Consider the following 27,388-nt stretch of genomic DNA (forward strand, 5'->3'; position numbering starts at 1 on the left):
TTTACCCTAGTCCCTTTCTGAGGGGCCCTGACACTGCCTGGGTCTTTTTCTGATGGAGTATGCTCCCCCAGAAGAGGTGGCTAATATTTTTATCGGGTATAATGTCTTCTAGACACCAGAAAAGGGGTTTGCTGGTATACCCCTCATATAGCAGCTCTTGAGGATGCAGCCTATGAATAAATGATACCAGAACTCTTTTGAATCATGGAATTCAAATGCTGGTGCTGGGTGAGACATGGTCACACAATGACGGGTCCCAGCCAGAGTGCTTCAGTTCAAGCGATTCCAACTCACAGTCTGCCCAGAAATGCCCCACAGCAGCAACCTACCAAGAGGTACCTTACTTCCCCTTTGTGTGAACAGGCAGTGCTTACCACACCTCAGCACCAGCCAGGCTTGTGTGTTGTCTTCTTTCCTCTATTCTATCCCTAAACCCTTCCAGAGACTCAGAAGGCTCATCACTGTTCCCCCTAATCCTGCTGCCACCCAAGCGAGGATCTGTGGGCTTGGGTGGGAGGAAGATGTGTGACCTGCAGCCCATTGCAGGGATGTCTTGCTGCTGAGCTTTGTTGTAGACTGGTAAAGAAATCATCACCCCCACCACCACCGAGGAAGCCCCAGATCTACGAGCAGCCTGGCCTCCAGTTGCATGTTTAGCTCTCCAAGAGGGTTTTGTGAGGGGTCGGCCCTCCAACCAGCCCAACCTATAAGGTGGGGGATAAATTGTTAGCATAAGGGATCTGCTGATAATTTTTTTTAATTTCTTTTGAAAACAGAGTACAGATTAAATAAGGGTATTGGGTTTGTCAGTTTCAGACACTTGGGACTTTTTTTTCCTGGAGAATGGAGGGAAGGGGGGTTGGGGGAAGGGGCTCTTTTAATTTCAGGGAGAAGCAAACCATTTCATCTGTTATTTCCACTGGAACTGATGCTTGGAGTGGGGGAAGAAGGTGAGATCAGTGGATCAGTCACCAGCACTGTCATCAGCATTGCCAGAGAGGTCAAGGGCGGACATCATGGAATCAGACAGCTTGCTGGCGAGTTTATCTGCAGATGGAGAAAAATGGGCAGTCACTTGGTGGCTGGCTTGCCAACAGGAGGCCTGCAGGAGCTAGCCTACATTTACCTTGGTCTGCACCAAACTCCCAAACTGGCTCCCTAACCGCCCCCTCCCCACCCAACACTAAACAAAACAACTGGTGAGCTAATGGCAGCCACTGCTCAGCCTCACAGGAAGACCCATTTGTCTACCTATGAAATGATCACCCCAAAATAGCTTGTATCTCAGAGTGTCAGAGTACTGAGCTTCAAGTATTTTTCTCTTCCTAGTATCAAAACAGCTGTTTTCTTTTACTGTGTTGAACTTATTAGCACTCTGCCATGACCCTCAAAGCTCTCATGACAAAGGAGCAGGATGGCAGTAGGGGCTTTGAGCCTGAATGCTCACCTCCATCCTCCAGCCACACCCTATTGTTCCTCAGGATTCCCCTCAGACATCACCTCCTTCTGGAAGCCTTCTCTTATCATCCCTACCCCACCACGACCTCCAGGCTGGGTTAGGTTCCCGCACTGTGCTTTCTATGTCTTCACAGTGATCACTTTGTGTTGCCAATGTCTGTTTTCTCGTCTCCTCCCCACTCCCCAATAAGACCAGCAGTTCAAGGGCAATTCATCTCTGTATTCCCAGGACTCAGCGTGGAATCAGGCCAAGAGCGAATGGTTATGAACATAGTCTAGTTCAAAGAACAGGGCTCATGGGATCAGTCAAATCTAGGTTTGCATTTTGGCCCCATCAAATACCTTGAGTGTGTCACTTAATGTCTCTGGGCCCCAGTTTCCTCACTTACCAAATGAGAATAAGACTTTTGCAATGAGTTAGTGAAAATTAGTATAGCATGAAGACCTAAATGGACCAGCCATATAGCAGACCACCATCGAAATGAAGGGAGAAGTTCTTTTGTGAATTGATGGGGAAATATCTATAATATATATTGAGTGGAAAAATGATGTGGCAAAACTATATGTTCAGGAGACTAGCCTCTGTCTACAAAAAGAGAACAAAGAATATACAGATATTTGCCTGTGTACCTATCTCAGGAATGAGATACAAGAAATTAACTGGTTGCCTCTGGAGGGACGCCTGGAAGACTGCGGGATTGGAAGGAGACATTTTATTGTATATTCTTTTGTACCCTTTGGATTTTGAGTATATCGCCTATTGATAAAGTAAACATATATAGCCTGAAAGCTTCTTAACACATAGAAAGCAGGTGATAAATAAATGGTGGGTATTTGATACATAAAACTAGGCCAGTGGTTCTCCAAGTGTGGTTCCCAGAGGAGCAACATCACCACTAACTGGCAACCAGTTAGAAACACAAATTCTCAGCGCCCTGCCACCCACCCACCCAAGGTCCAACTACTCAATTAGAAACTCTGGGGGTGGGTCCCAGAAACCTGTGTTTTAATAAGCCCTCCAGGCAATTCTAATACAAGATAAAGTTTGAGAACCACTGTGCTAGCAGGTAAGCCTCCTAACCCCTCCCTGCCCCCTAACCCTGGCCTGGGGCTGGACACATGGAGATGCTCATTCAGGAGCCCCTAATTAAGGCCTCAGGTAGGTTCTTTTTGGAGCACAGGGGGGTGGTCAGGTGCCCCTACCTGTACGCTTCTGGATCTTCTTCTTATTCTTCAGGGCAGATGCCAGAGCCTGGCCCTGCTGCAGGGGGTCTGTCTCCATGATCCTCTGTAGCATCGGGCGACGGTCCACTGGGCAGACATCCACTGAGCTGTTGTTCCTGGGGTGAAGGTCCACATTGCGCTTAGCCCACCCCACCTGATGACGGTTTGGATTGGTGCAATACCCAGTGAGATCTCCAATCTGGGGAAAGAAAGGACAACAGTGAGGTCTGGGTCCCCAGAGTACCTCCAAAGACTTCTGCAGAGGAGGCAGGGATAGGCTTGCATAAGAACAGGAGCCTTGGAGCCACACAGAACTAATAAGCTTCAAGTCTGGCTCTACCACAGACTAGCAGGTGCTTAGTTATCCTTTCAGCCACAATTTGCTCATCTGTCAAATAAGGGTGGACAGTAGGTAGCTTGCATGGCTTTTACAAGAATAAAATGAAAAAGCAGAATTACTTGTCAATGACAATTTGTATTCAATGATTCTTTGTTCAAGTGACCCTTCAAGGTCTTACTCAATTTAACAAATATGTTCTGACACCTATTTTGTGCCTAGCTCTGTATGGGGAAATGTTGGAGAAATGGCTCGGATGCAGTCCCACCTTCGGGAAGCAACCAGGCTAAAGAGGAAAAAACCCAACCACACCTCAAGTTAGAATGTAGTAAGTGCCCACCAAAGAAATGCAGCATAAGTGACAGAGGCTGAGGGGATGGTGGTGGTCAACATACTTCTGCTGATGGAAGGGTCATTCCTTACTGAACACTGGAAAAGCAGAGAGCATACCTGGGCACCCAAAAGGGTGTCTATTTGGCTGTAATAGAATGTACATGTGGTCAGTAAAAGGTAATATTGACAGGAAGCTCACTATGTGCCACGTACCTTTCTAAGCATACACATATATGTGTGTTATACATATACATACATATGTATATGTATACATGTAGTCACACACACCTGTGTATTAACTCATTTAATCCTTGAAACAATGTCTTTGACAAACAAGGCACGTAAGGTCACACAGCTAGTAAGCAGTAGAATAAATGAGAACCCAAGCAGTCAGGATTCTGTATGTATGACTACCTGCTACACTACAGTGGGTAAAAGGCAAGGCTACCACACTGTACAACTATGGGGTTGCGGGGGTGGGAGGGGGCACCATTCACAACATAGCACTCCTAAATGGAGTTGTGCAATTGAGTGGCCCTACTCAGGGCCCTGAACCTGAGCCTAGAATTTGCAGTATGGAGTAGGGAACTACTGCTGGTCCTTGAGGAAAAATGGTATGTTCTGGGGCTTATGGGCTCAGTGAGAAATATCAGGGGATGGCCTTAAACTCACAACTTTAAACTGATTTTCCTGTAAGCACTGGGGGGACTTTCGAAACTATGTGAAGATGGGAATGGTGTGATTCCTACCACTGCCCCAATGCAGGCCTCATCATCTCTTACAGAGCTCAGGCAACAGTTTCCTTCCTGGACTTCTTACCTCCACTCTGGCTCCTTTCTTTCCAACTTGATTTTTACCCCAGCCACTGGAGTGATAGTTCTAATACATAAACTTGACCATGTTGCTTCCCTGCTTAAGAAACCCTTCCAGATATTATATAGCCATCAAAAATGAAGGACAGAGGATTTCCCTGGTGGTCCAGTGGTTGAGAATCCGCCTTCCAATGCAGGGGACGTGGGTTCGATCCCTGGTCGGGGAACTGAGATCTCACATGCCGCGGGGCAACTAAGCCCACGTGCCACAACTACTGAGCCCCCGCATGCCACAACTAGAGAGAAGCCCTCGTGCTGCAACGAAGAACCCACATACCACAGTGAGGATCCCATGTGCCACAACTAAGACCTGATGCAGCCAAATAAATAATTTTCTTTTTTAAAAATGAAGGACTGTTCTTTAAGTAATCATGTGGAACAATCTACAAGATGAATTTGTAAGTGAAATAAGCAATGTGCAGAACAATAAAAACAGCATACGACTATTTGAATTGAAATAGATCTGTTGGGACTTCCCTGGTGGCTCAGTGTTTAAGAATCCGCCTGCCAATGCAGGGGGCATGGGTTCGAGCCCTGGTCCAGGAAGATCCCACATGCTGTGGAGCAACTAAGCCTATGTGCCACAACTACTGAGCCTGCGCTCTACAGCCCGCAAGCCACAACTACTGAAGCCTGCACACTTAGAGCCCGTGCTCCACAACAAGAGAAGCCACTACAGTGAGAAGCCCATGTACCGCAACGAAGAGTAGCCCTCACTCACCACAACTAGAGAAAGCCCATGCACAGCAATGAAGACCCAACACAGACATAAATTAATAAATAAATAAATTTTTTTTAAAAAGCATTGAAATAGATCTGTTATCTGCTTTTATATATATGTGTGTATAAAGATGGAGTAGCTCTGAAATGACACTCAGGAGGGGGCAGGGTGGCTGGGAGAGAGAAGCAGGAGAGAGATTTACTTTTACTGTATACCCTTTACCTTTCCTTTTTTTTTGGCCACTCCACACAGCTTGTGGGATCTTAGTTCCCCGACCAGAGATTGAACCCAGGCCCTCAGCAGTGAAAGCGTGGAGTCCTAACCACTGGACCGCCAGGGAATATCCTACCTTTTCAATTTTATACCATGTACCTAATCAAAAAAATATCTTAAATAAACAAAATGGGAAAAAAATTTTAAACCCTTTGCCTCCCCTCCCCCACAAAACATAAACAACTTTCAGTGTTTACCTATTACCCATGGTTTAAAGTCAAACTCAAGGCCTTCAATGATCTGACACCAGATTCATCTTTCCCCGCCTCTACCCTCACTCCAGCCACCTCAGACCACTAGTGATTTCTGCAAAATAACACGCTCTCACCCTTTTGGGTCTTGGCACGCGCACAGGCTGAGCCCCTGACCACAGGTTGCTGCCCCCCTTGCCCAGAGAATTCCTCAACCTTCAAGACGTGGCACAAGCATCAAGGCCTCCTGGAATACTTCCCTGACCCACAAGTAGTATAGGTTAGTTAGGGCCCTTAGATCCATGCTTTCCCAACCTCTGCCCCCAACCCCAGCCTGTGTGTCTCCCATCACAGTGTAGATATCTGTGGTTGAAACCACTAAACTGTGACCTCTTGAAGGGCAGCGATGGGGGACGGGCAGACGTAGAGGCTGAAAAAGCCTCCAGAGATCATAGCAGAGCATATCTACTTGATCCTAGGGAGCCATGAAAGGGCAGGTGACCTTTGGGACCTGCCATATGGAACAAATGTCCAGGTGGGAGACAACTGGAAGGTTAGGCTAGGGTTACAGGAATGGTAGGAATAGAAAGAGGCCAAGAGCATCTCTTAAGATTTAGGAAGGAGAAGCCACAGACTTGGTGACTGACTGTATATAGGATCCAGGATACTAGTTAGAAGGAAGGAAGAATCAGGGTTGCCCAGGTTTGTAACTTGAAGAAGCGGGTGGATAGACAGGGATCCTGTTCTCTAGGCTAGAGCTGGGCTGGGAAAGCTACTTGAGAAAGCATGCCTCCTCCTTGGACCTGCCATTGCTTGGCAAAGGATGCACCCTGCCTAGCACCCAGGGAGCCCACAGGGTATGAATGAACAACCCGCATCTCCCCAGTATTATAGGCGGACCTTGTGGGAGCCAGGTGGAAGGGACTGACCATTTCCCAGAGCCCGGGGTAGAGGAGAGTGTTGCCATGAAGAAAGAGAACAGGTACCTTATACACCGTGGTTTTATTTTCCATGGCATCTGCTATTTTCACCATAGGAGAATGGAGCCACTTGATCTCCATTTCGAGCGGGTCCATGTCACCCAACAGCTCATCAGGTTCTCCAGTGGCCAAGCCTTTAACACAATAAATACCACTGTAAGGGCCCTGGCTCCTCCCTGCTACTAGCCCCCTGGTCAGGCCTCAGTGGAAAGGATATGTGGACGCTGCCCAGGGGAATCAGGAGGGAAGGCTCTTTTATTCCTGCTGGGAGGCCACATGACAAAGGATTCAAGATGTGGGTTTTGCAGTAGGGTACTCGCCTGCTGGGAGCTGGTCTTGGAGCCTCAGCTTCCTCATCTGGAAAATGAGAATGCCACAAGCCCTATAACAAAGGGCTGCTGTGAATTACAGCAGAGGGTACCTGAAATGCACTGGCCTGAGACACTGCTCTGTAAATGGCAGCTACTGGGATTCCCTCCCCAGGACCGGGCCTCTCTCCCTCTCTCTCTGGTGCCTTGCCTAGAGCTGGCCTCCACTGCAAACCACAAATGTGTCCATTGCCCTGGGCCTCTAATACCTAATCACTCTTCAAGATTCAACACTAGGGCAACTAGGAAATTCTCACTATTAACCACTCCCTCTTCTCAATTTCCAGGACCTCAATCTTTTGCCAAAGTACATTCTCACTGCCAGAGCCCTGCTTGCCCTCACACACAGCCAGAGTCAAGCATCATCATAAAAATGTGAGCACTAATTCCTCCCAACTACCCACTTAATAGAAAAGCAAAGTTCAGAAAAAGGGCTGACTTGCCCAAAGCCACATGGGGGTAGGCAAGCCTCTTGTCCTCATTTGTAATCCAAGCACACTAAAAGGGCCAGAGAAGGAAAGCTACTGGCCCTCAAGAGAAACAGGGTAACTAGAAGCCAGGCCAGCCAAGGCTTTCTTCACTACCCCAGAGTGTCCACAGACAGGCCCAGAGATCACTGGGGACCTTTCTTGGGTGGGATAGAGAAGAAAGGAGCCATCAACCAGAGCTGCAGATGGTAGAGTATCTGAAGAGAACAAACTTCCTACAGGAGTTTCTGAAAGTCATACCTCTATACCTCAACAAATAACCATCTTAATAACAGCTAATATTTACCAAGCATGTACTATATGCCAGGCAGTGTTTTTACATATCAAATAAGTCTTCACAACTATCTTATCAGGTGGGTGCTATTGTCCCCATTTTACAGATGACATCATTGGACATGGAGAGCTTAAGAACTCTCCACACAGGTGTGTACAGCACCACACAACTAACAAAACTCAAATTTTAATCCAGGCAGTCCATTCTTTTAACCACTTAGATACTGAGTTGGGAGAATCTTCAAAACAAGGCAAGAGAGCTAGTTTGAATGCCACGTCTGCCTGTCAATGACCATGCACCATTTAGCAAATATCACCTTTCTGTGTCTCAGATGCCTCACCTGCCAATGTGGATAAAAGTAAAAATCTAGAAATGGACATGCAATGGCTGTGACAAAACCTGGACCAAAATGAGAGAAGGGGTTTTTGAGAGGAGTATCTCAGTCCACTCCAGGCCTCAAGAGATGGGGAAAGGAACCTCACACTTCGTAAATACCTCACCACGTTCCAGGTACTTTGCTGATTTTTTTCCTATCTACCAAGAGCCCACAACCAGCTGCCTCCCTACCCCACGCCACCCCCATATTCCCATGACCCAGATTACAATTCTCCACCTTGTGGGAAAAGACATTAAGGTTAAAGCTAGTTAAACAGTTTTCCCCAAGTCAGAGTAGAGCCAGAGCAGGGGGAGGTCAAATGTAGGACCTGTTGTCAGGTCTGTGTGGCTCTACTAGGGCAGGACCAGGTGCCAGGCAGGCCAAGCTACTCGCCCTTACTTACATTCCATGGTGTCCTCATTGGCCTGCTCAGTATCCTCAATGTCGAAGACCTCAGTCATCTCCTTAACGATCTCAGCACTGAGATGGGCAGGCAGAGTGTGGGTGGAGGGTGGGAGTGTATGGAAGCTGATCTTCCCGCTGAATTGGGAGGTGGGAAGAAATTGGTGATCTCATTAAGACAACAAATGACCAATCAAAGAGAGAATGAGTTCTCAGGTCAGAAACAGTGAGGGTCAACTAGAAAACCCAGACAGTTGCTTCTGAACAAGAGGTTGAGCTGCTGGATAATCACTGGGCATAAGTTGCCAAGCAGGATGTGACCTGGTGCCTTGAACTTCCCTACCCAAGAAGTTAGGCTGCCCCGCCGCTGCAGTGAACACAGATGATCCCCTTCGTGGAGCCTGACTCCCAGCAGGCTTCACCCTTATGCCTAGCCCCCTCCTCACCTCACCCAGTCAGCCAGGACAGCTTTGGCTGCCTGCTCCTGACTGTATATGCCCCCCTTCTTCTTCTTCCCCAAGCGGTGGGCCACTGCAGTCAGAAAGTGCTCAGTGGTCTGGAACCCAGAGACACCGTAATAGCTGGAAATCTGGTGAAGAGAGGAAGAAGAAAAATCATGAGGAAGAACGAAGGGCCCTTGGAGCAGGGGAGGGCATAAGCAAGAGGCCCGCGTACCTCCTCCAGGTTGCAGCGCTGAAGAATGGTCTCCACTGGGGTCACAGGATCCACCAGCTTCTGCACATGAATGCAGTTGCACAGGATGGTGCCCACCTCCGAGTTGGGTCCTGGGACAATGCCCGGGGCATCCAGCAGCCTGATGAATTTGTCCAGGTAGACCTCCTGCATGAACCTGGGGTGGGAGAGGGGAGATATGAGGACACAGGACGGTGATAAGCCCAGATGTGCCTGGCATCCTCTAGGCTCCAAGCACCCAGTTGAGAGAAGGGGTGGGACAGATGGCACACAGGTGAAGGCGGAGAGATATGGGGTCTGATTCTAGTCTAGCCTCCACCACCGGGGACTGAGCTGCAGGACCACAGGCAAGCTTCTGACTCTCTGAGCCTGTTGCTTCACCGAGGAAGTGGAGCTGCTTATTCAGAGCCCAATCTTGCATGGTGTCGGGGAGGCTTCAAGGAGCTAAGTGGGGGAAACACCCCGCTGGGTGCCTGACCCACAGCCAGGGTGTGCCAGGTAAATGAGGGCTATTAGTGAGACTCCCATGCCCAGGGAAGAATCAAAGGCTGGTCCAAGATAAGGGACAGGGGCTGAAGGCGTGGGAGTTGGGGGAATGGTAGGGTGAAGGATCTGTGAAGTGGGGGAGCAGGCAGGTGCTTACTTGGTGACCCCAGGAACGGCTCCCACACTGCACGCACGGCTGCGCTTCAGGCTATTGATCAGGCTGCTCTTCCCAACATTGGGAAGGCCTACAAAGGAGCAGCAGATGGCTCAGGGCAGGAAGGGTCCTCAAGAATATCTGGGACAGCCTGTGTGTGGGAGGCCCAGGCAGGGGCAGTGTGACCAGGCCATGGGGGAGCCAAAAACAGAGCCTGGCCTCCTGCCTTCCCATCCAAGGCCCTGACCAACCCCCTCCACGGTCTTTCTACCCCTCTCCTCCATATGTGAGCAACCTGGCTAGACGTGTCCCTCTCTCTCGATGTGGCACTCACCTCCTACCTACAAACAGCCTGGGAAAGACGCTCAATGCAAGGCCTCTGTGACAAAATCCAGTGGAGGGTGGACACTGGGAAATGTTGTAAGACAGAATCATCCATCCTGGTATATAATTCACCTGGCAGGGGGTGGGGGGAGCTCATCTCCAGATGTCAGTCTCTGGGCAGCTTTCTGCCTGTGGTGCGTGTTTTTTTTGTTTGGGCATCTGTGAGCACCTCTCAGCCTATGGATGTCCTTGTCTATTTCTTCCTCACTGGGTCTCTCATTCCCACCATTCTCTTTCTCTGTGTGCTAGAACTTACACATGTACTGCCCCCTCACAGATGTGCCTGTGTATATATCCCTCATGTATAGAAGTCTCGTATATCTTCTGTCTCTTGGTTGTTCTCATTCTAAATGCCACTGCTTTTCCTATTTCTGTCTTTCTCACTCCATCTTTTTCTCTATCATATCTTTCTTTGTCTGTGTATCTCTGTGTATCTAAGCACCTCTTTCTCTGCCGGTTTGTCTCACTGTATCTCATTCTGGCCATTGTCCTTTCTCTCTAATTCTCCCCACCCCACCAATTCTACCTCTTTGTAATTCCCTCTATGTCAACTCCTCTCAGCTCTTTCTGTACATGTTCCTTCTCTTCATGGGCTTGTCTCTCTACATGTATGTCCTTCCGTACGTGTTCCACTGTGTCTCTTTTTCTCTGTGCCTCCCTAATGCCCTCTGTATCTCTATTTGTCTATATATACATATATATCCGTCTCATCATAGACGTGTATCTGTCTCTGTGACTCTGGGGTGTGACTATGTCTGAGGGTCGAGTGTATCCGGGCACGTGTCTCTCCGTGGCTCTATTTCATTGGGGAGGGGAAGCGGAGTTGGGTGAGTGTATGGGAAGAGCTTGGTCTGCATGTATTTTGCCTCTGGGTCTGTACATGTCTCCATACATGTGGATGTGTACATGTGTTTGTGGATCTGTATGTGTGCATAGGTCTGGGGGTGCATTCCTCTGTGTCTGCATCTTTGTTCCTGCCTCTATGTGTATCTCCCTCTGAATCTCTCTCTATCCCTGTGTTTGACTCACTCATTCTTTCCTTGGGTATGCATGTCTGCCTCTCTACTTACATGGGAGGGTCTCTAGCCCTCTTATGTTTCTCTGCAAGTCTCTGTGCACACTTCTTTGTGATCATATCTCCCTCTCTCTGCATGCCTCTGTCATTCACATCTGTCTTCCCTTTCCACTCCCCACCAATCCCACCATTTGGCTTCCCAAATCTTCTGTGTTTATTCAGGTATGCAAATCTATACCTTTCTCTCAGTGTCCACCTTCACTTCCTCTCCCTGCGGGTCTATCTCTGCCTCTCTCAATTTCCCTGTTCCCTTCCCACCAGCCTTCCCTCAGTACCCTGGGTTCCAGGTTTGAGCCTCAGCTCTGCCTTGTCTCACCCAGGGCTGAGTCCTACAAGTCCCTTTCCCTCCTCTGAGCCCCAGTGTTCTTATCTATGAAAGGGAGGTGTTCACCCCTCCCTCCCACAGCTCTGGTAGAATGAGATGGGGCCAACTCCAAGCCCGGCCCCGCACTTTTGGTCCATGGTTCTAACACTCAAACCATGGTGGTGATCCTGAGTATGCCTTCCCACGTCCACCTATCCAAATTACAAATCACAAGACCCTTCCTGAACAGTTCCTCTCCTCCCCCCACAAAAGTAACATGAAGTTCCCAGAATCCTTTGCCCCAATGAAGCCCCTGCACAAGGAAGAAGCCTGGGTCCCATGACCTCCCCCAAGGCCTTACCCACAACGCCCACACGGATATGGGTGCGCACTTCACCCAGGCGGCAATAGTTCCCCAGAACCCTCATGAGATTTTCAGCTCCAAAGCAGGCTTTGCTTTTCAGCAGTGACTCAGAGGCTTGATCCACTGGCACACTGCAGCGATTCTGGAAAATGAGGGGTATTATAGAAGAGGCATCAGGTGGGAGATGTGGTCTCAGCTCAGATTTCCAACTTTCAGGGCCGCCTCCCCGTGATCACTGAGACCCCCAGCCTGAAGCAGAGGGCTTCTCACATAGGCCTTGAATACCTGCCATTTCCCTGCTTCCACAAGGCCTATTTTCCACTGTCTTTGCACCTCCAGTCTTCTCTGTCCCTGCCTGTCTCTTGCCTCCCTCAGCAGGGGCAGGATAGCATCCTTGCCTCTAGGCAGGCCAGGTTTGAGTTCAGCTCTGCCTCTCACAGGCGTGTGCCTGGCAAATTCTGATTTCATTCTCTGGGCCTCAGTGAACCTCGCCTACACAGTGCGGACGTTTGCCTCCCTGTCTGTGGAGAGAAGAGATGGTGCCTGGCCCACATAAAGTCTACCTTCCCTTGATTCCTCACACAGGTCAAGGTCATTTCGGCCTCCATCTCCTTACTCCTGATGCTACCTCCTCTGCCTACAATGCCCTTTCGGCTCTTCTTCTGTCCTTACTTACCTACCACAGTACTTCAAAATAGGAATTGACTTAAATATCTATTAATAAGAAACAGATTAAGGAACTATATCCTTGAAGTGGAACACAAATGAAAGAAAACTGTTAAAAAAGGATGCTTATCACATTTTTGCCATGAAAAAGGCCAAAAAATTATAAAGGAGATATCATGTTTCTCCCAGATGAACAAAGATTTAAATGTTTAATGATATCAAATGTTGGCAAGGGTGTAGGGAAATAAGCCCTCTCACACATCCCATTAGTGGGAAGATAAAGTGGTACAGCCAGTGAGGGGTGGGGGTGGAGGAGGTGGGGTGCTGGGGAGCAATTTGTCAGTGACTAGGAAAATGCAAAATGCAAAAAGCCTATGACCCAGCCACTCTACCTCTCAGTGCCCAACCTACACAAACACTTGCCCACTAGCCAAGACGTGTAAGAGTACATGTTGTAGTACTGGTTATAATGATAAAAAAAATTGGAAACTAATTTTATTTAGCATCAAAAAGGTAGAACTCTATAGAAAGATCTTCAAGAAAAAAAAAACAAGATGCAGGATGACATATATGATACTCGTAATCACTATTTTCTCTTTATAAACACATCCACATATAATATAAAGCACAGAAAAATATCTGGAAGGATACACACCAAACTAACAATGGTGGTTACTTCTGGGTATGGATAAAAGAGATTGGAATTAGAGGTACCAGCGTAAGGATATTCAAGCTTCCATCTATACAGTTGACCCTTGAACAACACGGGTTTGAACAGCACAGGTCCATTTATACGCAAATTTTTCACTAGTAAATACTATAGTACTACATGATTTGCAGTTGGTTGAATCTGCAGATACAGAACTGCAGATATGAAGGGCCAACTATAAGTTATACACAGATTTTCCATTGTGCAGAAGGTGGATGCCCCTAACCCCTGTTTAGTTCAAGGGTCAACTGTAATTGTTTTTATTTTTTCTACTTTATTTTTTTAAATAAATAAGTTTTATACCTGGTGCAAAATTGAAAAAACAAATGTCCCCCAGGACCCAGTTTCCCTCCATCAAAGCAACAAATGTTTCTGTATACTTTAATATCTTACATTGAAAACACATTTCTATGTTAATAATATAATTAGAAAACAGTGTAGCCCCAGGCTACCCTGAAAGAGGCTAGATGTCCCTGGCCCCAGCTTACCAGGTTTTTGACCTGATGCTGGGTGCTGGCCTTGAAAGCCACAATTGGCAGCTCATTCCGAAGGTATTCCAGCCACTTCTCCACAACCTCCTTGGGGACCAGGTCTGGGGAAAATAGGAACAGAGAGGACTGGAAAGGAGAACATCACCTCGATGGCTCACTCCAAAGATGCAGCCACCCACATCCAAGACTTGGCCCACCTCCTGCCAACAGATATCTCCCTAGCACTGACAGTCCCTGTCCAGTCCCCAGGTTAGAGTTAGAAAGGACAGTCTAGTCTAGGGGACCAGTTGGCCCTCCCTGAGGAGGCCTCTGTTTCCTCAAAGAGAATGGGTAAACAGCTGTATGGTCCTAGATGCCTTCCTTCCAGACCAGGGGACCCAGGGTACCAGAGCCCTCCCAAAGACAGTGCTTCCCACCCCTCCCTGGATCATTCTGGGTTGGGCCAAATGTCAGGAATAACCTTGACAAAAATGGCTACCATTTATGAAGAACTGAACATGTATGTACCAAGCACTTTATCATTAATTCTCCAACAATCCTGTGAGATTGGGACAATCACAGCCCATTTTACACCTAGAGAAACAGAAGCTCTCAGGTGACATGACTTGTCCAAGATCCCAGAGAAAACAGACAGCAAAACTGGGATGAGACCCAGACCTGAGTGACTCGTGAGCCGATGTGCTCTTCTGCCCCAGTGTCCGGGTTCCAGCTTGGGAGAAAAGAGGAACTCTCCAGGGTTGGCCAGTCACAGATAAAGCTCAAAATGGCAAAAACAGGGGACTGAAAGGCAGACAGGCTTTAACTCCATTCCCAACTTCTGCTGTACTGTGTGTGTGGTGTGTGTGTGTTTAGACAAGTGACTTCACCTCTCAAATCCCTGGCTTTAAAAACTCGAACAAGAATTCCTACTTTGCACAACTGTTATGGATACCACTGAGTTGCTGGGTGTCAGGGTCTGGTCCAAGCTAGTTTTTCAACAAGTCCTGGTCCCTGCCTTGCCTTACCCAATACTGCCCAATACCCACCAATCTTGTTCAAGACCAGGACCAGCTTCTTGTTGCCTTCTGCCCGCAGGACAGTCTCCTCCATTTGGAAGCAGCGGCAGCCCAATGGGTCCCTGGCATCCAGGACTTCTAGAATCACATCAGAGTATTCCACCACCTGCAGGGCAGGGAATGAGGGATGAAGGCAGGGAAAGAACTGGGTAGCAATCAACAGGCCCATGAAAGAAGAGGTCTCCATCTTAGGAAAAACAGAAGCAGAGAGGAGACAGGACTGGATTGATGCCCTCCCTAAAGGGCCTTAAGAAATGCGCCCCTGGGACTTCCCTGGTGGTGCAGTGGTTAAGAATCTGCCTGCCAATGCAGGGGACACGGGTTCAAGCCCTGGTCCAGGAAGATCCCACATGCCGCGGAGCAACTAAGCCTGAGCGCCACAACTACTGAGCCTACACTCTAGAGCCCACAAGCCACAACTACTGAGCCCGTGTGCCACAACTACTGAAGCCCACATGCCTAGAGCCTGTGCTCTGCAATAAGAGAAGCCACCACAATGAGAAGCCCACGCACTGCAACCAAGAGCAGTCCCCGCTCGCTACAACTAGAGAAAGCCCACGCACAGCAACAAAGACCCAACGCAGTCAAAAAATAAATAAATGAATAAAAATTTTAAAAAAAAGAAATGGGCCTCCATACCTTACGGAACTCCTTGTAATAAGCCTTCCTTGTGGCCTCATCATCCAACTGAGGAAACATATTTAATTCCTCCAAAACTTCCTCCTAAAGGGAAAAAAAGACAATGGTCCAGAGGGGGAAAGAGAGTGAGAGCTGTCTTTGGCAACCATGGGAGGCTGGGAGAGCCATGTGAGTCCCAGCCCACCAAAGAGCAGCTTGTATCAGCCAACAAAGCCAGGAACTAGAAGAAGAAAGGATAGACCCACATGGTCCACGTGTGTGCCTATCTGTAAGTGTGTGTTAGAGCACCAGCTAGAGGCCTGGGATTGCACCTGAGTGTATAAGGGAGGAATGTAAGAGGGAGGTATAAGTGAGAAAAACAATCTATGGGGAATGTGGGATGGAGGAAGCAAAATGTGTACTTTATATTAGAAAAGGAACTTTAAGTTGGAAAGTATATATTCTGTGAGATGAGACTATATGCCAGAAAGGCAGTAAGGAGTCCTAGAAAGAAGACTCTTCTCTTAACTTTCCCCTCACGTTCTCACTCCTTCCCTCCCCCGTCCCCTAGTCCAACGCCTCCCCACTCCCAGACCCCAGTCTTTGGGTTCCAGCTTGGGAGAAAGGACCTAACCAGGGTTGTCCAGTCACAGATAAGGCTCTTCACCTCCCTCTCACCCTCCCTCCATGTCCCTACTGTTTCCTGTCCTCTCTGAACTGATTCTCTACTCCCCCTCCAACAATCTCACACCCTTCCTCTTTCCTTTTCACAGATCAATGGCAAAAGATGCTTTTGAGCAAACCCACACCAGTCCTACCCAGGGGCAAAGACTGCTCTCTTACCTTGCGCTCAAACTCCTCCTGGCGTCGCAGGACATCCTGACAATAGCTTTCAATGGTCCTGCGTCGGTGTCTCTCTTGCTCCCGGGCAGCCTGCTGCTTCTCCCTCATCTCCTCAACCTAACAAGTGAACGCACACCAGGGCTGTAGCTGACTAGGTCTGCAGTCTAAGGGAGGGATGGAAGACCAAGAGTAACAGGGAGCAGGTGACAGAGGGAGAAAACAGTGTGACATGGCACAGGTGGGAGGAGCAGGGATACAGGAAGGGAGAAGATATGACAGCAAGAGATAAGGGGTTTGAGAGAAAGAAAAAGACAAAGAGATGAAGGAAGGGAAAGTATGGCAGACACTAATACAAGGAAGGTATGTGAAGCTGAGAGAGAATGTGTTCTAAGTAGCGGGAAGCACTTAAGACCAGAGAGGAAAAGAAAACAAGGTCCTGGGATGCTCCATCATTTACAGAGCAGCAAAAGAGACAGCAGAAAAGAAAGGACATCCAGGAGAGTGAGATGACAGGAAAGCCAAAGTGAGAGTGTTTCAAAAAAAAAATCATGGTCTCAAATGCTGAGAATTTGAATAACATGAGGGAAGAAAGTTATCCATGAGTCTGATATCAGAGAACATGCTGGTGAGGCTGGCAGGGGTCATTCCAGTGGAGCAATGAGAACATAAACCAGACAGCCATGGACTGGGAGGTGAGCAAATGGAGACACTAAATCAAGTATCAAGGCAACCGCCCTCTCTTCCCCTTTCCACAAACAGCCTCAACAACCCTAACAGTTCTGGCCTTTGCCTTTCAACATTTCTGTAGACCTGGCAGTCAAGCCAGGCCCTCTCTCTCCAAGGGAAAGGGCTTACCCTCTTCTTCTTTAATTCAGCCTCCCGATTGGCATGATCATTGGAGTGAACAAACTGGGGAGCGGAGGCCACTTTGGTGGCTGCTTTCTTCCCATTCTGCTTTGCAGGCTGGTCACCACACAACAGGGAAAAAATGAACAGACTTAATGAACTCAAGGAAATCACCCTTCCCAGCGGGTGTTAAAGCTGCTCAGAAGTGTAGCTGTTGGGGGAAAGAGGAGAGAAGCAAACAAAAGGGGCTCTGTCCCCAGAGGTCTGCCCATCTGACTAGAAAAAGACCCTTCTTCCCCTAGCCAGGCAGGGACGTGCAGCCCTTGGAACAACAGTAACAGCATCACCTAGGCACTTGTTAGAAATACCAATTATCAGATGCCAAGACAGACCTACCAAATCAGAAACGCAAGGGTAGAGCCCAGCAATCTGTGTTTTAACCAGCCCTCCAGGTGATTCTGGAGGGCTAGTTAAAGTTTGAGAACCGCTGCTCTGACCCAAGTCCTACTTGTCCACAACTTTCCCAGCAGGACCAGGAGATCCAGGAGCTGGGGGCAAAGACTGTTTGAACCTCCCTCCTCTCCATGAGCAACAGGGACTTGGGAATTAGACAGACTCAAGTCCTAGCTGTGCTACCTTGAACCTAAGAACTTTCTCACTGAGGCTCAGTTTCTTCATCTAAAAAATAGGATGATGACAATCCCTAACCAAGGTAAACCAAGCACAAAGCAGTACATGGCTTGTGGTGGGAACTTAATAAATGCTGCTGCTTCTCTGCTGAAGCCACCCAGAGAGGGAGGGAAAGCCAGATCTACTGATTCCAATGCAGTGCTCTGTTTGGAGTCACCCAATATCTACCTGGTTTTGTGGGCCTCTTCTAGGGTGGGTAACCTGTTCCTGACCTTGTCGCCAACAATGGGTATACCTTACCTGAGCATGGAACCAACTTACCTTCTTGCAGCCTTTGGAACTTTTACCTGGCTTTTTATTTTCTAAAGAAAGAAAAAAAAGCCATCATCCACCTACCCAACATTTGTTGAACCTTAATGGAGGTCAGGCCACACTGGGAACCTAAGGAAGCCTCAGACACCATGTCTGTCTAGGCGCACAAGACAGACACGGAGCTGGCAGCAACAGTGTCAGAGGAGGTACTGGATATAAATGTTCGGGGTATTCAGTGCAAACTGGAACAATTCTTAAGGGAATCCTGTGAAGAGAGCAACTTGAAGGTGCGCTTCTGACTCCTTTCTCTCTTCCAACTTCTAGCTGGGGCAGCTCAACAATTTTGGCACCAGGCTGAGGTGGGGGGCTGGTAGCATGGGAAAGTGATCTGAGGGTTAGGGTTAGAGTTAGGGACCCTGGTTAGTCTCTGGTTAGGGACTCTGAGGAGTCCCAGCCAGCTAAGCCAGAGTAGATGCCCTCAGCACATGGGGAGAGAACTCTCCCTTCCTGCTGACCCTGCTCATGTCATTGCCTCCAAAGGGAATTGCGCTACACAGCTAAACTGCAACCTCCCTTTGATTTAAGGAGGAGAGAGTTCACCTTCTACAATCACGCCTTAACAAAGCCCAGCAACTTAAGGGGCCTCTTCCCACTTCAATGAGGAGTCCCGTCTGTCATCTCCTTCATAGCTGGCCTCTCAGAAAGAATGGCTTCCCTTAATTCTCACCATTTGCAAGGGGGCTAAAGGAATTCTTACAGGGGGAGGTTCTGGAAGGTCAGGATATACGCTACAAACAAATATAGGAGCAGCTTGAGATTATCAGAGAACAGGCTCCCCAATCACACTAGGTGGTTCACGCCAAAGCAGAGTTAATGTAGGAAACAGAGGAGTTAAATACTACTGCAGGACTTCCCTGGTGGCACAGTGGTTAAGAATCTGCCTGCCAACGCAGGGGACACAGGTTCTAGCCCTGGTCTGGGAAGATCCCACATGCTGCAGAGCAACTGAGGCCGTGTGCCACAACTACTAAGCCTGTGCCCTAGAGTCCATGCTCTGCAACAAGAAGCCACTGCAATGAGAAGCCCGCACACCACAACGAAGAGTAGCCCCCACTTGCTTCAACCAGAGAGTAGCCCCCACTTGCCGCAACCAGAGAAAAGCCCATGCGAGGCAACAAAGACGCAACACGGCCAAAAAAAATTGTTTTTAATAAATTAATTAAATAAATAAATACTACTGCAAGTTCTTAAAGAGATTCAAGAAGATACTTCAAATGAACTGTGTGAGAAAAAGATTCCCAAAATTTGATATTGAATAAAAATTCAATCGATGTAGTGAAAAACAGAACAGACATCACTAATAACCAAATTAATAAGCTAGAAGGCCAAGGGAAGAGCTTGCTTAAAACAGGACAAAAATCCAAAGAAAAGTAAAAACAGGGGCTTCCCTGGTGGCGCAGTGGTTGGGAGTCCTCCTGCCGGTGTGGGGTACTCGGGTTCGGGCCCTGGTCCAGGAGGATCCCACATGCCCCGGAGCGGCTGAGCCCACGAGCCACAACTGCTGGGCCCGCGCACTACAACTTAAAAAAAAAAAAAATGTAAAAACAGAAAATGGAGAATGGACTCAGGAGAGCTAGTATCTAAATTAACAGGAGTTCCAGAAAGAGAAAAGATACAAATGGAGAAGCAATTATTTTTTAAAATAATAGATGAAAGTTTCCCAAGTTGAAAACAGGACTGAGGCTTCAGACTAGAAAGGCGCATGGAGCATCAAGATTAACAAAAAAGACATATGCCCTAGGCATACACTGATGAAATTTCTGAACTCCAAGGATAAAGAGAAAATCTTGTAAACTTCCAAATAGAAGGCATTCCCAACAAATGTGAGAGAAGCAGACAGCCTTCTCAAATCCACAACTCTGAACACTTAAGACAGAAGAATAACCATTACAAAGTACTGAGACAAGGGACCGTGTTCCAAGCTAAATTCCTATAACTGATCAATATTTCACTCTTACATGAAGGTAAAAGACAGACATGTGCAAAGATTACCACCTGTGTTCCCTTTCTGGTAAAACTACTTGAGGAAGTATACCAGCAAAAATAAGTATAAAATCATGCTAAAGGTCTCACTTTGGAAGAGTAGGGCAAAAATAGTTATTTAACTTTGGTAAAGTGATAGAAAAATTTAGTTATGCTTGATATAAATATGAATGCAATTACCAATGTAATTTTAAGTCCTGGTGGAGGATTTTTTTACCTTGTTAAACTTTTTAAAAGTAATAAGGGAATAAGAAGAAACAAACAAAAAATATAAAATAAGATGGTAAAAATCAGACCAAACATATTAGTTATCATAATGAATGTGAATGGGCCGAATTTCCCCATAACAAAAAAAAAATCAGATCCCAAGTCTCCTTTCCTTCCAAAGTACTCATGTTGCAATGAAAAGAATGTGAGGTTTGGAAGGAACCAGGTCTGGCCATTTTACTCAACAATTTCCATCGGCCTAACTTCCCTGGAAAATGAGGGCCTGCACTGGATACAGGCACACGATGAAAGAAAATACATCACTTAAAGTGGCGAAAAACATCTGCTTCAGAGAGGAGAAGGAGTGGGGGGGAGAAGCGAGGAAGAGGGTAGGGGTGCAGTCACCACTCACAACACTGCAACACCCAGGAGCCGCTGTTACTGTTTTTTAATAGCTTCAGAGAGAAAACAGTTACCATTTTTTAGCCAGCCATACCTAGGTTCCTGTTCTGGCTCAATAACTACCTAGCTATATGACCTTGAAGAATTTCCTTAAATCTCTCTGACCACCAATATCTCCATCCACCAACTCTCATATCAATACTCAAAGGTGGATCTCTCCATTCATCCATCATCTCCCATACTCTCACCCCACTACATCCCTGTATCCCCAGCCTGGCAGTGACTCTGCCCCCATCCTCCATCTACCCCTGCATCCGACTTCCCACTATGCCCCCTGAAACTCCCACTTAGGAGATCAGCACTCCCCTAATTCTTCCATCTTTTCTTGGGAACAATTCCTCAACCTCCTGCCTTAATAGAGACTCAGCTCTCCCCTGAGGACACTGCTTCACCTGCAGGCTTGAAAGGTGGCTATTAGTTTATATTAACATGAATACCTTGGAGTCAGTAGGTGCAGGAGGTATCTTGCAGACTCACCACTGCCAAACCAATTTCTCCCTCTTGTTAAAAAAGAGGGGGGAGGGGGGAATCCTGCTTTTTTTTGAGACTGCTGCTATGCCTGTCACCTATGAGTCACTTTTCCTCTTTTACTGAAGCACCTAGCTCATAGCTTTTTTTTTTCTTAATTATATTTTTTTAATTTTTGGCTGCATTGGGTCTTCGTTGCTGCACATGGGCTTTCTCTAGTTGCGGCGAGCGGAGGCTACTCTTCACTGTGGTGCACAGGCTTCTCATTGCGGTGGCTCCTCTTGTTGCAGAATACAGGCTCTAGGTGCACAGGCTTCAGTAGTTGCAGCATGTGGGCTCAGCAGTTGGGGCACGCAGGCCCTAGAGTGCACAGGCTTCGGTAGTTGTGGCACGCGGGCTCTAGAGTGCAGGCTCAGTAGTTGTGGTGCACGGGTTTAGTTGCTCCGCGGCATGTGGGAATCTTCCCGGACCAGGGATTGAACCCGTGTCCCCTGCACTGGCAGGCAGATTCTTAACCACTGCGCCACCAGGGAAGTCCATAGCTTTACTTTCAACTGAACTCCTGCCATCATCAACCTGGGCAACTTTGGTGATCACTGGGCCCCTTCCAACGCTCAGGTTTCCCACTTCCTTGACATCCCCATTCCATGTAGCCACCTGCCCACGCATTGCTATGGTGACATCTATGATCATCATCTATAACTGCTTGTACTTCAGAAAGCAATCTCAGACACCCCTCTCAACTATCTTCAAGCACATTTGTTCAACCTCCTAGAGACTTCCAAAACACTGGCGCCACTCGGTTCTTTATTCAACGGCCACCCTATTTCCCTCCCTGTGCAGCTTACATTCCAGTCTGTCATTACGATGGATTACATACCTGTGCCACCAATCATTGATGGTTGTAAATCTTTTAAATGATAAAACATACCCTCCTTTTTAATAGCCATTCAAAAATGTACAACAGTTGAAACTGTATGTGAACACTCTTTCTAGGGCTTCTCAATAACCTTCCCAGATTTCATCATTATCATTACCATTTGGGTCCAAGGTATCTCTAGCCCAGGGTGCAGGGAGCTGCACCATGAAGCACCTCCCCCATCTTCCGCTGCAATCATCCTAGTTAGTCTGATCAAGACTTCAGTTGCAATTTAACAGTGAAAGTCTTTGTTTTGTGTGCACATGTAAAGTTTTTCTATTTAATTTAATGTTCACCATTTTCCCACTAATGCAGATATGTATGATTGTTCTTTAACAGGTAATACAGTCAGGTGGTTCCAAAGTAAAACCATGTCAGATGTAGAAAACAAACTTATGGTCACCAGTGGAGAAATGGGGGGAGATAAACTGGGAGATTGGGACTGACATATACACACTACTATATATAAAATAGATAACTAATAATGACCTACTGTATAGCATAGAGAACTCTACTCAATACTCTGTAATGGCCTATGTTGGAAAAGAATCTAAAGAAGAGTGGATATATGTATAACTGATCTACTTTGCTGTACACCTGAAAGTAACACAACATTGTAAATCAACTATACTCCAATAAAAATTATGAAAAATAAATAAAAATAAAACCATGTATTCTGAGAGATCTCCCTCCCACACTTGTCCCTAGCCACTGCAGTCCCCTCACCACAAGAAACCACTTTATTAGTTTGTGATGCATCATTCAGTTTCTTTATGCAAATACAAACATATATTCTTATTTCCCTCCATTTTCTCCCAGGGAAGGTAACATACTATGTACTCCTGTCAGCAACTTGCTTTTTTCACTTAACAAATCCTGGAGATCTTTCCATCTAATAGTTTTTCCATATAATAGTCTTTCCATATACTACTTCCTCATTTTTTTAAACTGCCAGGGTTCCTTTGTATGCATACACTCTATTTCACCAGGTAATTATTGTTTTTCATCACTATTAATAATTCTATTACCAATAAAAATTAGTTAAAAAATAATAATTCTATTATCTTGTATTTGATATTCTTAAATAGAGTATAACTAATTTTGTTCACTTTTCTTGTGTTACGTGAAAAAAATGATTATTTGCTTTTGGTATTAACATAACCAAAGTCTGATTCTTGATGAAATTTTTATGATTATATAAAGTAAGTGAATTTTTTTTTCACCAAGCTCTACATAGGCAGGGCCACAATTCACACAGAATACAAGGCCACTGGGTTGCACAATTCTCATCCAGTCTATCCAGTGTGCTATCCAAATGTTATCATTTTCTGCTTGGGCCATAGCAGGATAAAGGCAGGGAAGCACAGAACCAGACCTGTCCTACTGCCTTTGCCTTCCCTCTTATAAGGAAGAGTCCATGTATCACATTTGTCTTCTCCCTCTAGGCTGTAAGCATCATGGTGGGAGGAGAGGGGGATTGAGTTAGCACTACTAATTGAGACATTCTAGTGCCTGGCATACAGTAAGTGCCAAATAGCTATGCCTGGTCATGCTGGGCCCTTGGGACACAAAGATGAACCAGATGTCAGTGAGAAGTTAACAGTGTTGTGAAAGAGACAGGCCCAATCATAGAGTCAACAGCCCTGGTTCCTGTGGGTACACAGACAAGTAGAAACCAAGGGAGGAGGTTAACAGGAGGGATTCCCAGAGGAAATGATGTATAAGTTGAAATCTGAAAAACAAGCAAGAGTTATCCCATTAAAGGATGAGAAGGAAAGGGAAAGAGTCCTGAAGGCAGAAAGAACAGCAATTTATCCACACTGTCTGTTTCATAGGTAAGAAAAATCCAAAGCTCAAGAGAGATCAGACAATAATTCAGTGGCAGACAGTGTATGCATCCTCTGAGGGGCTAAACTCCAAAGAGAAATGAAGGCTGAATCTTTAAAGCTAATACTTACAGAGCACTTACTATGTGCCAGGCACTGTTCTAAGTGTTCTACCTATTTTAATTCATTAAATCCTCACAACAACACTGGTAGGCAAATACTATTACGTTATTAAGTAGGAACTATTTTTACCTCTTCCCCCACTAGACTGAAGGTAAGTAACTTGCCCAAGGCCACACAAGTAATAAGTGGAAGAGCTGAGATTCAAACTCAGGTTGGCTCCAGAGTCCATGCTTTTAACCACTACTACAATCTATGATACCAACTTAAAGGTACAACTTATAAAGAAAAATGCTAGGCTGTGTTGGGGTTATAGGCAGTGTAATATGGTATTTACTGCTATTCACCTGCAGTCTCTTTGTCAAGTCACTTAACCTTGCTGAGCCTCAGTTTCCTTATCTGTAAAATGGGTATGGGGGATAAGGGGAGCTGTACCTCAAAAGGAAGTTGGGAAGACAACAATAATACCATACGTAAAAGACAGACTGGGGCTTCCCTGGTGGCGCAGGGGTTGAGAGTCTGCCTGCCGATGCAGGGGACACGGGTTCGTGCCCCGGTCCGGGAAGATCCCACATGCTGTGGAGTGGCTGGGCCCGTGAGCCATGGCCGCTGAGCCTGTGCGTCCGGACAATTTTTTTTTTCTTTCTTTTTGCGGTACGCGGGCCTCTCGCTGTTGTGGCCTCTCCCGTTGTGGAGCACAGGCTCCGGACGCGCAGGCTCAGCGGCCATGGCTCACGGGCCCAGCCGCTCCACAGCATGTGGGATCTTCCCGGACCGCGGCATGAACCCGTGTCCCCTGCATGGACAGGCGGACTCTCAACCACTGCGCCACCAGGGAAGCCCCATTCTGGGCAATTTTTAAAAATACTATGAATATTCATTAAAGCTTAGGATTGGGAAGAAGTGGTAAAAGAAACTCACTGTGTCTAAGTTTCACCATGATGACTAGCTTGAAAGCAGGTAGATTCAAATCTGCAGGCTTTTTTTTTTCCTGTTGGAATGAGAGAAGAACCAATTTGAAGACAGAGAGAGGAACCACAATGCTATAAGCCCTTTCTGAGCCCCCTGAAGGCAAAATAAAATGTTAAAGAACATGATAAGGAAGCCCTAACAATTAGAGGAATCTGAGAGAAGGGGTTATACTGGAGCTGGCACCTGGTATGGCTGAGTATAATTAATTATAATAATAATATTACAGGGAAGGTAGTGTCACACTACCCAAAGGGAAATTAGGTCTAAACCTCTCTTCCTGGGTGGAGTCAGTGCCTCAATGCATCAGATATAGGATACCCCAGGTAAGGGACTAGCACTAAACCTCTCTAAGGGGAGAGTGGTATGCAAGGACAATGTGTTTCTACAAAGGGTATTAACTGCACCTCTTTTCCCCAAATAGGGGGTTCTCATTTACCCTGGAAGTGGGAGGAAAAGACATATCCCAGGAATCTACCCTGGGGAAAAGGGACCTCAGAATAGGGCTTTTTATCTGTATGTCTATGTGGACTGAGGTCAGTGCAAAATCTTGGGGGAGGGGGGAAAAATGTGCACCTGTATGTATGGCTGGGGTCTGTTCCTTGGTGACAGGGGGGAGGAGGGCAGGATGCCTTTTGTCACTCTACTCCAGGATACAGAGGAACTAGATAAACCGGCACAGTGGCTGTGTGCATCTCTGCTGCATGGGAGAGGAGCACAAGTCTGTACATCTGTAAGTTGTGCAGGGACCGGGGCTGGGGGGTACTTTGAATCACTTTATCCTAGGGAGGGCCATAAGATGGGACTGATATACCGATCTCCACTACAAGGTGACATTAGTGCCATGCTAACAAAGGGGGGAATTATGCAGCTTTGCGTGAATGGGGTCTGCACCTTGCCTGCAGTGGGTTACTCTAGCCCCTTCCATGGGAGATGGGATGGGGCACGATCTGTTTATCTCGTGTACGGGTTGAAGTCAGCAGCGTGTTAATATTGAAGGAAAAGGACCTCTGGTTCTCTGCACGGGGGAGGGGGGAATGCAGCTATACATTCAATGGAACGGCCCTTACAGTAGGTGGGGGGGGGGTTCCTGTGGGGTTTTTTCCTGGATAGGGAGAAAAAGATCTGAGCTCCTCTACCTCGGATAAGGGGGTAGCCCATATGCACGCACTATGGGGTGATCAGTGATGTCACTGCTTCTCAACATTGGAGGGCACCTCTCTGCTCCCTTGGGGTCTCTCCTTTCCTACAGTTGGTGATTCTAAATCCTTGGGGAAGGGGGGAGAGGAGGGATGATCTGTGTCTACCTAAAAAAGAGAATAAATCTGAGCCCTTCTTCCCCGGGGACCCCAGGAGAGGCAGTTCTGACTGTCTCTTCGTGGGTTAAGGTCTGCTGTTGTTTGCTGCAGGGCATTTTTGGTGGGTCAAGCCTTTACAAATTCAGTATGCCAGCACCTGGGGAGGAGATGGTGAGATCTGATTTTCCATAATGGGGACTCACTCTAGCCTAGAAGGGGTAAATCTGCGTGCTTCTCTGTGGGATGAGACTTGTGCCTCCAAACACATAGGGAGGGGTGGTCTACTGCCTCTGCAGGAGCGGGGGCGGGACATCGGTCAATTAGTTACACGGGGGCGAGGTAGGGAGGTCTCTAGGTCTTGACGCTAAGGGAAGGAGGCTCACTCCTCTGTATATTAAAATTTCGGAGCTCCTCTATTCTGGTGGTCAGGCGGGGGGGGGGGGCGGATAAATACATCAAAGCCTCTGCCTAAGGGAAAAGGTGCGCGCTGAGGCGGATCTGTGTGCCTTAGCGCCAGTAGAAATCTGCGCCGTTCAGCCTCGTGAGAAGGGAGATGTGTCTCTTTACGGGTGGGGTCGATGTCGCCACACCTTCGGGGTGTCCACGCCTGTCTACACCGGGAAAATACGGAATGGAACCTCACTACCCTAAAAGGAGGAGGGCACTCGACGCTTCTCCACACAAGTGGGGTCTGTAACTCTCCATACAGTGTGTCCAGGGGTCTATACCTGTCCAGATGAGGTGCGTCCGTGCCCCTCTACCCCGCAAGAATGTGTTTGGGCGCATGTCCACAGGCGAGCAATCCCTGCCTCTCATCCGGGCCCTTCTACCCTGGAAGGAACCTGACTCTTCACCTCTCTATTCCAGGGCAGAGGGCGCCACGGGTTTCACCTGAAATAGTTGATCCTTTCCGCGCGGCCGGCTGGGTGAGCGCTCACCACGAAAAAAGAGAGTCGTGTCTTACCTCCACTTCCGGCGGAGATCTGAGAAGAGAAGACAGTACAACACTGTCAGCCCACAGACTGCGCTCGCGGCATTAGACTTCGACTTCCGGATCCCAGCCTCGCTGTGAGCGTACCCGGGGGCGGGGCTTAGGATTGACGGCCCGCTCCCTCCCGTCCCTTCCCCGGGGCCGCGCTGGCCCCGCCT

The 27,388-nt window shown here is 47.4% G+C and overlaps 1 protein-coding gene across 4 annotated transcripts; it reads right to left on the minus strand.

Moving 5' to 3' along the window:
• On the minus strand, window positions 1-27,316 carry GNL3L (G protein nucleolar 3 like). Of its 4 annotated transcripts, none has more exons than XM_089904484.1 (17): window positions 27,204-27,316; window positions 24,894-24,963; window positions 17,937-17,977; window positions 16,995-17,102; window positions 16,140-16,256; window positions 15,318-15,401; window positions 14,649-14,784; window positions 13,621-13,724; window positions 11,755-11,899; window positions 9,634-9,721; window positions 8,973-9,147; window positions 8,744-8,886; window positions 8,299-8,435; window positions 6,710-6,787; window positions 6,396-6,523; window positions 2,662-2,881; window positions 1-1,047 (listed from the first exon to the last, which is right to left on the minus strand). In XM_089904484.1, exons 2-17 carry the CDS (start codon window positions 24,910-24,912, stop codon window positions 965-967), a joined length of 1,806 nt encoding a protein of 601 aa, XP_089760610.1. In that variant the 5' UTR covers window positions 24,913-24,963; window positions 27,204-27,316; the 3' UTR covers window positions 1-964. The 4 variants fall into 4 exon arrangements, with proteins under 4 accessions (XP_089760610.1, XP_089760611.1, XP_022419330.1 ...); XM_089904485.1 differs by having other exon boundaries at window positions 27,131-27,294; XM_022563622.3 differs by lacking the exon at window positions 6,710-6,787.
• Between the last annotated feature and the right edge of the window lie 72 nt (window positions 27,317-27,388).

Source organism: Delphinapterus leucas, chromosome X (assembly GCF_059928025.1).
Source record: "Delphinapterus leucas isolate spDelLeu-1000000601 "Yukka" chromosome X, BTC_Dleu_Yukka2, whole genome shotgun sequence".
NCBI classification, from domain to species: Eukaryota; Metazoa; Chordata; class Mammalia; order Artiodactyla; family Monodontidae; genus Delphinapterus; species Delphinapterus leucas.

Bases quoted from the DNA above. Each gene is read 5' to 3' on its own strand.
- GNL3L (XM_089904484.1), bottom strand. The intron at 16,257-16,994 runs GTAAGCCCTTTC...TTCACTTGTTAG, and splicing joins CTGAATTAAAGAAGAAGAGG to GTTGAGGAGATGAGGGAGAA. The intron at 15,402-16,139 runs GTAAGAGAGCAG...TTTTCCCTTTAG, and splicing joins AGGAGGAGTTTGAGCGCAAG to GAGGAAGTTTTGGAGGAATT.